This window comes from Falco biarmicus, chromosome 10, assembly GCF_023638135.1.
Source record: "Falco biarmicus isolate bFalBia1 chromosome 10, bFalBia1.pri, whole genome shotgun sequence".
NCBI classification, from domain to species: Eukaryota; Metazoa; Chordata; class Aves; order Falconiformes; family Falconidae; genus Falco; species Falco biarmicus.
Window position 1 is genome coordinate 12775933 of NC_079297.1, and position 13324 is coordinate 12789256.

At 45.9% G+C, this 13324-nt stretch overlaps 1 protein-coding gene across 2 annotated transcripts in view; it reads left to right on the forward strand.

The window, feature by feature from the left end:
• CDH4 (cadherin 4) overlaps positions 1-13324 on the forward strand; it is a 463214-nt gene that overhangs the window by 433231 nt on the left and 16659 nt on the right. For both annotated transcript variants that reach the window (XM_056354017.1, XM_056354018.1), the window contains 2 exons: positions 6083-6268; positions 11668-11921. In XM_056354017.1, the coding sequence (XP_056209992.1) occupies positions 6083-6268; positions 11668-11921 (440 nt within the window). The remainder of the gene's footprint in view (positions 1-6082; positions 6269-11667; positions 11922-13324) is intronic.

The window sequence follows — 13324 nt, forward strand, 5'->3', positions numbered from 1 at the left end:
AATGTACCAGAGTGCCGGGTTACAGATTAAAGGCTTTTGTGTTCTGGAAACCACACTATGCCAGATTTCATGAGTTTCAGTGAGACGTGCAAGTCCCCAAAGTCAAGTAGGTTGATTAAAGTGGTTCTTTATAGCCTTTGAAATACAGATAAAGTACAACTTTCCTATGCGGGGTTAATGTAGACTTTTTTTTTTTCTTGACAAGGCTATATGCCTTTCCAAGGACATAATTTTAATCTCTTTTTAAACCTTTCATATGAACGTTGTAAAAAGCTCCTTTGTGTTGTAATGCATTTTTATAAAATATCTAAATTTCTATGCAAACTTCGAACCTCATTTCATAAGATATATTTATCTGGAAATGGTTATCTTGCAGCAGAATAGTGTCTTGTGTCATCATTTCTGTGGCATCTTTTCATACTGGCACAAGAATGTAACATCTGATAATGAAAAAAAATTAGTGCTCATTTTCAGACATGCAAACTTCTTTTTTTTTTTTTTAATATCCTTTTACTATTATGTGCTCTTGTCTCTGAACTCCTGGCAAGTACTCTTAAGAGTCTTTGAACCAAGGTGAAACCTGCACATTCCTTCCTCACACCAGAGAGTCTGAAATGAAAGGGTTTTCTTCTACTTCTTCTGAAAGAAAGGGTATTGCTTTCTTCTCCTCTGTTCCTGCTTTGTCTTCGTATTCAAAGAGTAGATCTTGTAATTTAATCCAAAACCAGTCGTTACTTGAGATGAAAAAACAACGCCAGTAAAGACAAAGTGTAAAGCCAATGGGTGGCATCAGCTGCAGGAACACGGCAGGGGTTGTCTATACCCCTTCATAAGATCAGCTTCAGAAGTGCCAAACTGGTATTTTCCAAACTCATCCAGCAGAGATGGAAGTGGCACACTGAGCATCGCTCAACAGTCTGGTAGAAACCCCCAGTGCAGCGGCGGGTGCACTGGCTCCCCCACACCAGCACTGAGCTGTCAGAGCTCCTTCGCAGGCAGGTGAGGCATTTTAATAGCACAGATCGCTGAAGATGCAGGCAGAACGTCCAGAGCATCCTTTAGAAGTCGGTGAGCTCGTTGTCACTGCTTCCCCCCGCTTGGATGGGCAGGGCTTGGTGCTGCCCGATGGCGCTGAGCCAGCATTGCAGCCTGAGCAAGTCGTTCCTGAGCGAGGAACGTGGAGCAGAACCGCAAGCTGGCAGCAACGCCTTGGGCTTTACGGATAACGTTTTGGGAAGCATTTGCCACATGGCGTATAACTCGTCGGAAGTATGATCGGCGTACATGGACGGGCTGTGGGGTAGATCCAGGTGAACGCAAAGTTGGAGCAGGGACGCTGCAGTGCAGGGAGCGTTGTGGGCATGGGCATGAGCCTGAAAACAGGCAACGGCAGAGAGACTTACGTAGGGGTTGCTGGCTGGTGTAAAGCAAAGCAAGGGAGCTGTGGGCTGCCTCAGAAAAAAAGTGAGGACGTTGGTACTTAAAGTGATCATTGTTCGAGGCCACACTAGACTGAGCAGTTCTTTAATAAAACCTGATTAAGATATGAGCGTCTCAAAACCTGATTTGCAAAATATGCCTGACTTTATGGCAATTTTGGGGGGGTTCAAGCGAGCTCACAGTCTGTGCCACAGCACCGGTGGAGCGGGAGCGTGGAGCTCGCTGTTTGATCGCCACGGAGGCTGATGGCCATGTCTGACCTGTACGGTGTAGGGGGGTAGGATAACTTGCAGACCTAGCACAGTCATCCGTACAGCAAACAATATTGGAAATTAAAGGTCAGAGAATTGATAGGAAGGCTTAAGAAAACAGCAATTAGGCTGCTAGGAAGAAAAGCTAAATTACCGGTAGTAGGAGTAGGTGGGGGGAAAAAGAGGATTATTGATCTAAATATCAAGTTGGCAGATACACAGTACAATCTAGAGGTTTTTTACACCTCTGGGCTTATTCAACCCCCACAATAAAAAATGCAGGCCTATAAAGATGGAATAAGAAGCAATCAATTAGGATGGCATTTGCTTGTTTCCGCGCTGCAGCTGGGCAGGCACATCACAATTAATGATTTATTAGGAGATTTTCGTCTTTTTTTCCTATTTTTCACAGATTGCTGCAACCGGACCGCAGTTGTTTATTAATTTGCCTGCTATTCAAGCATCTTTGTTAAATATTGTGCGGAAAAGGTAAACAGTTGGCTGGGATGCCTGCCGGTGGTTGGGAGTATGCCTCTAAGCATGGAGGAGCTGCGGGCTGGTGCTCAGGCTGGGTGCCTGCTCGCACCGTTTGCGTGGGCATGTGCAGCCCTCTCTGTGCGGGATTCCCTGGCTGCTCATCCCTCTGATCCAGAGCTCGCTGCCTGACAGGGTGGCCTGGCAGCAGAAAGCAGTGAGGGATGGGACACCCCATGCCATGGGCACACATGTGCTCGCTTGCTCTCATTTCAGTTTCGCTCAACCTAGGGGAGCTAGGGAGAAGATGCAGCACTTTTCAGCAGTCATAGCTGTCAGAGGAAGGGCTCAGAGTCTAATAAGAGGACTGAGGTGCCCTTATTCTTCTGCATTAATCCATAGCTATAGGTCATAAATCACTGTTTCTCCAGGCAGTTCAGCCTTCAGAAACTACTTCTGCCTATAACAAATGTTGCGTCATCATTAGCAAATCTTGGAGACAACACAAAAATCTTTCCTGCAGACATTCACGTGAACAAGTCTTTGCTTTTTAGCACAACCAGCTAGAAAAAAAAGAAAGAACATTGGAAGAAAGGAATTCCCTTTAGAAGCAAGCCTGAATAATTATCTTTGTATTCATCCATCTCAATTCCACGCCTCCCTAGGAGTGGCTGCAGTGAGCTAATTGGTTTTGCTCTGCTGTGCAACGCTTCACCACCCAGACCCCAGATTTATTGCACAAAGTCAAGTCATTGTGTGAATTCATCATTTGTCTCCCCACGTCAATCCCTTTCTCCTCCAGAGTGATACTTGTCTGCGTGTTTATATGCTGTCAGGTACCGAGTGAGATGAAAGACAAACTCTGGGATTAACCAATTTTAGTATAATCTGAAGCAACCTGAAAATCAGAATGAATTATTACCTTTTCAGCAAGGCTTGACTTCAGACAGGCCAGTTCCAGCAAAATGAGAGAAGGACTTTTGCCAGCACGGGCTTTTATGGGAGGGGAGGAAAAAAGATGCTACAGAATTCAAGGATTTAAGAACATGTCAGGTTCAGGACAAATCCTTATCTGAGAAGGGAAGCAAAGTGTGTAACAATCAGCCATAGAAATCCTTGTGAATGGTCTTTAAAAAAGTAGTCTGGTAATTAAGGACTTCAAACACAATAATTGAAAGTGAAGCTAAATGAAATACAGGGGAATATGTGTAAATGCTACAAGTGTAGGTCAAGAACTGCTTTATCAATCTTATGTTTACTCCAGCAGCTCCTTCATTGCCCATTGTTTTACCTTGGTTGAATAGATATGTTTTTCTTTATTTGAAAATCAATTGTAATCTTATGAAAGATAACTTGCAGCACAGGGAATGCTGAAAAGCAGCGTAGTGAAAGATGGCATTGTTCGTTATCCTGAATTACTCCGGGGTAGGGAGGGAATGACATCAAAGGAGTGTGGGTAGCTTTAAAGCTGCCATCCTTCCCTTAGCAGATGTAATTTAATGTCATTACTTAATTATATTAAAGGTAAAGACAATTGCGGACAGTACACATTACAGCATTTACTTATAATAATGATAGTGGGGGAGTGTTAGAAGGAGGAAAGACAGGCTCCGGTTTGGATTCCCAGTAGCTGCTGCTGTGTAGCTGCTGAAATTTGTTCTGTTCTTCATGATGCATCTCTCCAAGATCTGCTTCTTAACCTGGGTGTCTTTTGAGGGCTTCTGTGATTCCAGTGAAGGTACTGTTCTCATCAGAAAAATATTTGGCTTTTTAAGCGTAATAGACAACATCCTCCCTCAGTGCTACCTGGAACTGATACTCCCTAACTGTACCTAATAGATATCAACAACTGGATGAACTCCTGGATTGCACCGTCTGTGCCTAGCGTTGTGGGGTTTACCCTAATGGAAAAGCTTTATAATCTGTTGTGATCTTCCTCCAGGCTTTAGACTGAGATGTGCTTGTGTATTTATAATTTTTAATATACCTCATATTTTTAAAATACGTCTTGTAGTAAACTTTTATTGCTACGGGGTGAAAATGGATGTTGTGATGGCTTTTACACGGGCTGCTGTAAAATCTGTTGGCAATTCTGTGGGATTTTTCCCGGTAACCCAAACTCGTCGGCAGTACTTGGGTTATGACACACTAAAGGGGTTCGGCAGCCTGTGGGGCTGGCCCTCTGAAATGTCTTAAATACAGCCGATGGCTTGCTCTTGATGGGTTAATTCTGTTTGGTGCTGTAAGGCACAAGCCTGGTAGCAACAGGTGGAAAAAAACATGGTCCTGGGTGACAGGTTTGAGGTGGTTGCACAAAGTGCTTGACTCCTTTGAAAAGGCGATGCGATGCCTTGATGTTAGCAGTGCCACCCCCTCCTAAAAGAGGCTGGGGGCTCATCAGCTTGTCATTGCTGGCGTGCCATACAACATTAATTTAATGAAATGGGCGATAACTAATGTGGATTTAGTGCGAGACGATCCTGCTTAACTAATCTCCTTCAGTTCTTTGGAGCGGGTTTCAGACAAGGTTGATAATAGGAGTGTACATATGACATAATCTAATGGATTTTTCAAGAGGCTTTTGATAAATTTCCATATGATATTTCCCCTGCTTTAGCTGTGTGCTGCAGGGATTCCAAATTGGGCAAGAGAATGGGTGAAGAATGAGTGAAATCATGGGAAATAAAGCAAAAAGATGATCTGTAGCATGTACTGGAATTAGAATTATCTTGCAGCTTCCCACTGTTCTTCCTCACCACTCAGCATGGCTGGAAAGAGATGCCATCTGCATTCACTAATGAAAACTTGTTTAGGACAGGTGCATAACAGAAAGGAGGGCAAAATGCCATTCAGGATACCACTAAAGGGCGAATTTAAATTTACGTTAACATAAGGCAGATTGAATATTTTTGCTGTCAGTGGTGGAATAATATATACTAAATATAAGCACACGTAACCGAAGGGCTCCAGTGGATGGGGAAGGGTTAGGAGTGGAAAGGGACTCTTGTGCTAACAAAGGAATGATTTATTATCATTTATATAACCTGGCATTTGTGCACACCAAAAGACAGATTTTCGGAAGTGCTCGTCTCCTGCAGTTTGGGGCCAGGATTGCAGTGGCAGACTCGGAGCCAGCCGCTCCCATCGTTTCCCCAGTGTTTAATTTGCCATATGTCAATCAGAGTGTTGATTTGCAAGTGCTGCTAATAGGCGATGCTGAGAGATGAGGGCAGTTGAAAATTTGGGAATGTGTCTTACTGGCAGCTTGTGAGCCCTGAACACTGGAAGTATTCGCAGGCCAGGATCCCTGATCAGCCATGTGATAAATCAAGGACTGGGAAGCAGAAAAGAATGCAGCTAATGCATCAGGATGTGCCTGAACAGGACATGCTCCATGAAAATCAGTGCTAAGTGAGCGAATTAAGCACCAGGAAAGGCTGTGGCAAGATCACAAGAAACACTTCAAATAATGAGACAAAATCAAATCAAGGGCAAGAAAGAAAGAAAATTAAATAAAATCACGGAAGAAGCAATAAAATGCCATCACTGAAATCTGAGTGAGGCAAAATGCCTCAGGTTAAAGGGATATAGTCATCCTAAAAAATGCACATTGTAGTCTGCCATTTGTACCTGCTGTTGACATTAACTGTCTGATTGCTGAATCTGAATGAGAATGTCAGGGACATTTTTTGTTCGTTTACTTTGAGGATTTACTGAAACTTGGGCAGTGGCTGGGTGATAGCGGCTTTGTTCTCCTTTGGGCTAAGAGGTGAAACTAGGCTTCGAAAGGTTTGGGAAAACGTTCAAAGGAAAAAAATAGGAAAACCAGTTGGCGTGCTGATGTAGGGGGGAGGAGAGGTACCTGTGAGGACCAGCAGCAAGCTCCCACCATGACCGCTCCTGTCTTTCCTTTGCAGTATTCAGGAGAAGTTCCTGAGAACAGAGTGGAAGTTGTGGTGGCAAATCTGACAGTGATGGACCGGGACCAGCCTCACTCCCCCAACTGGAATGCCATCTACCGCATCATCAGCGGAGACCCCTCTGGCCATTTCACTATCCGGACAGACCCTGTCACCAACGAAGGCATGGTAACCGTTGTGAAGGTAAGGGGGAAGCCAAAGCAAATCCATCTTTGTCACCCTTTCAGCTAGCTAAGGCCACAAGGATTGCCAGAAGCCTGCAGTTGTTTCATGCCTTCTCTACCTGGGAATATGAGTGCTCAGATCTGTTGCTCCCCATCTCTGTGCAGGAGTCCTGAATACTTCTGCTCCAAGCGTATGCCACTGGTTCAGGGTTTCCCAGCTCAGCCCAACCCACCATAAGCTTTCCTAAACTCACGTGCTGAACGCTCTTCCCAGCATCCAAGCCTGACCTCCGTGTCCTGCTCTTCCTTAGCTTTTTGAGCGCTGTGAGAGGGAAGAGCGCCTGGGCTGTGCAGCCCTGTGCTGCCTGGCAGCTTTAGGGCAGAGGCTGCACCTTCTTTCTCAGCCAGAAAACTCCCTGTTAGCTGTGAGACAGGAGCGGCGTTTCACTGCAGGGGATCAGCCAAGTGATCCTCTGTGAAAGGAGGGAGTGAGGAGAGATTGCAGGAGTGAATTTCCTGGTAACAGAAGGAAAGGTTTTCCTCCGATTGAGTTGCTTGGCAGAGAAAAGTTGGAGAAACTTTCCTTTTCCTAGTATCAAGTGATAAACACACAGTGTGGGACAGATCCTCAGCTCAGGATAGTTCCACTCAGGTGAAAGCCATTTCCCAGGTTAAATCCGCAGAGAATCTTGTCCAAAGACTCTGAGAAATAAGACTGTAAATATCCATCATCCCTTCTTTCCTCCATCCGTTGCCCTCAGTGTTAGGTGAGGTGGAACCCTGAAGATATCTGCAGGTATCAAATGCTGTTTCCCTGCTTGCCTGCAAAGAACAGGGCTTTATCTTCATTTCAGCATTTCCTTCCTCTCCAGTTCCTGAGGCCAGCAGTCCAGGCAATGAACGCTTCTGCCATCATTTCATACACAGACAGACCCATTCGGTGTTCACTGAATCTCTTCCCAGAGAAGATGCCTGTGGATGCTCCCTCTGACTAAAAAAAAAAAAGTGAAGGTGTCACAAATAGGCTGCTGTGATCTATAGGAGCTTGCATGGCATGTGCTGTGCACTGTACCTCAAAAGGATAATACGTGCTGTGATGGATAAAGCCTGCATCTTTTGATAAGTCTGGCCTTCTCTAACAAAAAGTTTTAATTAACAACTTAAGAAGAAACACTAATGTTTAAAGAATAACGTGATTCAAGAATAGCTGTGTGGTGAAAAAAAGACCACCGCTCCCTTGTAGCTAATTAGTTACAGTCATTATTAATACATACAGCTTGGGTATTAGGGAAAATGACATCAGTGAAATGCCAGTGAGGTTACACTGGTAGGAACGTGTGAGCTTGTGAGCGTGTCCCGTTCGCTGACCCGTAAGGTGTGTGTGTGTGTCTGCAGATGCCACTTTGCTGAAACTTTGAGGGAGACATCATCTTACCTACTAGATGGTATTTCAGCAAGGTCCTTTTATTTATCACTCTTTATTGCTCTGTAATGACAGTTGACAGCCTTCTCTGGTGCAACGTTACAAAACCTCTTCAAGCTTAGCAGTAGTTACAGCCCTGTGTATGTGGAGGCATATATGTATGTAAATATACATGTATCCATATGCATATATTTTCTGCTTAAAAAGAAAACACTAAACAAAGTAAAATGCAAGAGTTTAACTTCTGTTGACAGCATCAGCCAGTCTGAAATCGAAATCCCAACGTTTTCACTGCAGACAGGAGTGGACCCCTTATTCTTAATCTCACGAAGTGTCATGACTGTAGTTTAAAGGCATATAAAAGTGAACAACAGATTTACATGGTCATCACTGCTACACAAGGACTTTGCATAATGAGCCATCCCTGATTCAGAACTTGCAGTCAAAAAGCAGGGCAGATTTGTCGAGACACCATTGATGCTGGTGTTGACTTTCTACTGTTGTGTAACCCACAGCGATCACAATGCAAAGAACCACATGAAAATCCTGTCTTGTCAAGCTGAGCTCAAAGCTTGAAATTGCATTGAATGTCTTCACTGTATAACCTCACCTGATCCTCCTGGGTGCCCGGAGTTCCTTACCCTTATCAAACCGGGAGGCTTTTTGGTGTATTTTCAGCAGGGAGAATGAGTGAAATTGCTTGTGATTAAATTTTCATGGTGAAGAAGGGAAGACTCTTAGGATTCCACCTTCTTCTTTGAAATATTTTGTTCTCTGTTAATAAGTGAATATGCTTAAAGATTTGGGGAATGTATGCACGTCAGACTGGGTGGCCGGTCAGAGCTTGTTCTTCGTGGTATGGGAGCAGCCTCTTGCTGGCTTGATCACTGGTGTAGGTTGAAAACACAGGTAAAAAATTAAGTAATGAACCTTTATTTACAGAACACACTTTTTTTTTTCATGTGGCTCTTTGAAGGTGGTTATGCACAACTCCCCACTGCTGCAAGCAAAGGGGTTTGCATCTGGGCTAGGGCAGTTACAGCATCCACACAGGGAGGGGCGTTCTGTAAGGATTCCCACCCCTTTAAGGGGAGTTTGGGTCCAGAAATGCTTCCAAGCAGCTGCTCTCAGCAAAACCCCATATGCAGCTCCAGTCCCATCACCAAAAGTGTAACATTTCCTTTTTCTGCTCATCCCTTTCCGAACCATTTTTGTACCATGCAAGACCCTAATCTTCAAAGAAAGCCTTGATAAAGGGGAGGGAGAAACTTCCCACTCCAACGAGACACCGCAGAGTCCAAAGACAATCTCCAAGAGCAGCAGTGGCTGCCCCGTGGCAGCTGGCTAAGTAAAATGTTATTATAAACTCTGCATGGATCAGAGCTGTGAATTTTTAATGGAGATGCTGCTGAAGCTTCAGTTATTATTTGCCTTAACGATAACATAAGGGAAATTTGTTCACTTCAGTTAAAAATACCTTGAGAAAAGCAGGACACACGGCAAGCCCTCACCTTCACTCTGCTACATCCAGCTCAGGGACACGGGTGGAGATGGAAGTTGTACAGCGTCTCCAGGGGGGCCTTTCAGAGACATTTGTGCGAGATCCAAATCCAACAAGGGGTATCTGCAAAGGTGCTGCTTTTTAATTTCATGTTATGTGCTTCTTGGACATGAAATGAAAAAGTAGGCAAGAGTCCAGGACCTCCTTGTCCCAAATGTAGCAGCTCCATGGGCTTTTTCAGGACCCTGCTGTCATAGGATCGTAGAATTGTTTAGATTGGAAAAGACCTCTAAGATCATCAAGTCCAACTGTTAACCCAGCGCTGCCAAGCCCATCACTAAACCCTGTCCCGGACTCCCCGCTAGAGCTATCAGCACGCAGCATTTCAGTGAGGTGCAGGGAAGTGGAAGGTGTTACTGTGGTGCGAGGGACACGGAATGCTCTGTGCACCGTTACCCTCAGAGGGAGGCGGTTTTAGGGAGCAGAAGTATGAGCTGTTCTGGTAGAAACTGCTTCCTACAGTGTGAAAGAAGTTTGCTTAGGGCTGTACTGTGCCTGGCAGCCAGGGGCTCAGCTCCCACTGGGGACCATAGCACAAACACTGCTGTGGAGGTACAGGCTCTTGATTTTACCATTTTTTTTTCTTCCAAAAATATGTGAAATAGGACTCAGATGGGCAGAGAAGAGGAAGAGGCAGGTCAGCTCTCCCTTGCAGACTGAGGCGTGACGGACATGGTGCCACCATGTGCCAGCACAGGGCACTGGTGCCTCCAGGACAGTCTGTGGGATAAACGTTACTGGAGATGCTGGTCCAGCTCTGCTCCCTACACAGCTTTTCTGCAGCCATGATTTTGTTGCTCCTAGGAGAGAGGGGAAAGAAGCTGAGTGAGCGAGCAGCTTTACATTTTGGGGGTGGGGGGAAACCACTCCCTTGCATTAGGCTGCATCCCAGCGGATATGTGTGCGGTCAGTGCGTCCTGTGCATCGTTATGGAGCCCAGAGGTTCCCCGCATCACTCCTCCCTGGAGCTGCTCGGATCGGCCCCCCCGGCTCCGTCTGAGCCCCTGTGGGGAGGGAGGTGCAGGCTGGCTCTGGGCAAGGTTAGCAAACAAGCCAGCGCACAGAAAAAAATGAGGACTGGTGGAATATAAATTAGAGGGGTGTGAAAAGAAATCGAGGAAATGCATTAGTCAAATTGTTTCAAGGCCTTGAATAGTGTTTAAATGGGAACTTTTACCATGCGTCTTTTTTGAATGCGGTACAAGTCCGTGAATCAGTGCTGGTGGGTGTACTGGGAATCTTTATGCTTCCTTTTATTTATTAAATGTTGGCCCTGCCTGTCAGGAAACCATTTAGCAATAGGAACATTTGCACTTCAATCGAATAGAGATTCCACTGTTTTACCTTTTGCCCCTGAAATTTGTTTCTCTCGTGTAGCCTCCTATGGTTTGATTTCTCTCCTGACAATACTGGGTTTTAAACAGAACACTGAAGCGAGATCTTGCTGATGTAAATCAGTACAGCTCTGCCGAAGTCGGTATAACGGTGGCATTTTACACCCTGAGAGTACGCTTTGCAGACTCAGCGCTAGGGAAGGTATTAGCGAGAATGGTTACGCTTCTAAATTTATAAATTACGGCAAAGCATTTTTTAACAAGCAGAGGTGTGATGCTGCATAACTCAAGCCTCCCTGGCAAATGATTAGTGAGTTCCCTCATAATAATTAGTGGGATGGTTTAGAAATTATTATTATACTGCGGTTCAGTCGGTTGTGCCAGCAATGGCTTTTCAATTTTTCTGGCTTCTAAGACACATCATCTTGATGCGCATGTTGAGAAGTGATCTGTGGCCACCCAGCAGCACAAGGTACTCGCAGGAGCGTGCAGGTAGCCTCAGGAGATCCTGAGGCCTGTTGCAAGAGGGCGAGAGGTCCCACTGGAAGGACCACCTGAGTAACTGGACCAGGCGTTGTTCCTTGTGGTGCCATCTCTGCTTATAAACTCATTTAAGTGGAAAAATGAACAGCACTTGAGGCTCATGAGTCCACATAGACTGTCCTCATTACTTAGGCAGCAGCTTTAAATGCTAATATCACTGTTAAGTACCTGTCCAGTCTCTCTTAACGGGCTCCGCCTGTTGCATTTAGAGCAGCCCTTGGTGGGTTTGTTCATCCAGCGCTCAGCTATCACAGGCAGGTTCTGTTTTGGAAACCACTTAGCACTGGAACAAAACACGGGGCAAATCCTCCCTGCCGTCTGTAGTTTTTGCTCTGTGGGGGTTTTCTAACTAGGTGACCCTCCAAATACTGGAAGGCCAAATCCTCCACTGGATTGAAGCTGGTCTGGATTTACATCTTCAAAAGACCTGAGCTCAGGAGGAAAGGAGATGAGGCAATGACTTTGATATCATCTGCCTCCTAAATCTTGCAGCTTTCAGCCAGAAGGTAGAATTTATTCTCTGCTTGGCTTTATGCTTGCTTGTTTGTTTGTTTTAGGCAGTCGATTACGAGATGAACAGAGCTTTCATGCTGACAGTGATGGTATCAAACCAAGCTCCCCTGGCCAGTGGCATCCAGATGTCCTTCCAGTCAACAGCAGGAGTCACCATTTCAGTCACAGATGTCAACGAAGCACCGTATTTCCCAACAAACCACAAGCTAATCAGGCTGGAGGAAGGGGTGCCTACGGGGACAGTCCTGACAACGTTTTCAGCCGTGGATCCCGACCGCTTCATGCAGCAGGCAGTAAGGTGGGAGACCCGGCAGCCGAAGTGAGCTGGTGTACAGGTGGGGGATTTCAGCTGCACAAGTTTGGGGAGCAAAGCCGCTGAACGCTAATTTGCAAACTGACCGATGTGATATGAGTAAAGTGCTTGGCAGGGACTGTCACCCTCCGCCGAGTGCTTGCGGAGTATCTTGCAAGCTGGTAAACTCAGGATCCCAGCCGCTGCGGGAAGCCAGGCTGAGCGGCTGGGTCGGGGAGGGCAGGGGTCCCATGCTGCCGGCCGCAGAGGGGCAGCTCGCAGCTTCACATGCAAGCGGCCGGTAGCAAAGGGTCCCCGCGCCGCTGCAAAGGCAGAGGTCAGGGCTGCGTTGTACCAGTGTTTTGTCTCTGCCTTGTCAAGGATGCTTTGGCCTGTGTTGCTCATACGCTTTATAAATACAGAGGTTTAGAAAAAGTCAGCTTTGTTATTTCTGTTTTACAAGGGACAAACTGAGGCACAGAAGGGGCTAGGGCTTGAAGGGAGTGACTTGGGTTTTTAATCACGGCTTGTGTTGCTTCCAGACAATTTTGGTTCAACCTGGCTTAAAAAGCACAGCGCAAGAGGAGCTGTCAGCCGTTTCAGAGCAAGGCTCGCTTGGTTACAGACAGCTGCTGAACAGGCTTTTAAGATGTCATATAGTTCCATATTGCCGGAGCAGTCAGACACGCGTTCACATGCCATTGGCACTGAGTCCCTATCTGAGTAACACCAGTCCATCCAACGCACCCCAGCAGCCCCTCCTGCCCTGCAGCGAGCGAGATTTGTTCTGACCTTCCTCTCCATTCAGACCAACTGCCAAACACAACCTCCTTGCTAGCTGCTTTCTCCATGAGTGGGCTTCAGCTGGCAAAATTTTAGCCTTATGAAAGTCAGATGTTTGCTCTAAGCAGTTTAGGATTGGATTTACTCCATGCTGTGACCAGGAGGGTGTCAGTCCCTGTGTTTTGTCCCGCTTGGGCAGACTGGGGACTGAATCCACGCTCCAGGACCCCAACTCACACACCTTCCCGCCAGGAAATACATTGACAGAAAGGTGTGGGTGAAAATGAGAGTCCTTGTGACACCTTCCACAAGTATTTCAGCCTCCATCTGTGCAGACGGGATGTGTGTTTCCTGCTCTCGGATACTTCTGCATCCGCAGAGGTTTGTTTCTCTTTTACTCTCAGTCTGTAAGGACCGCAGTATTTTTGGCAAAACCTGGGTATATGACATGACCACAGCTGAGGCCCCTTAAACTTACATCAGTTGTGACACTTTGTGTCAGGAAGAGTTTGAAATATTCCACCTGGCACAGAGCTGTCTGGTCTAGAAAATGATAGTTTATTCACTGCCTCATCTTGTTGTCTTTAGACAGGTATTGCGACTTTTGAGGAGAGAGACCATCCTAA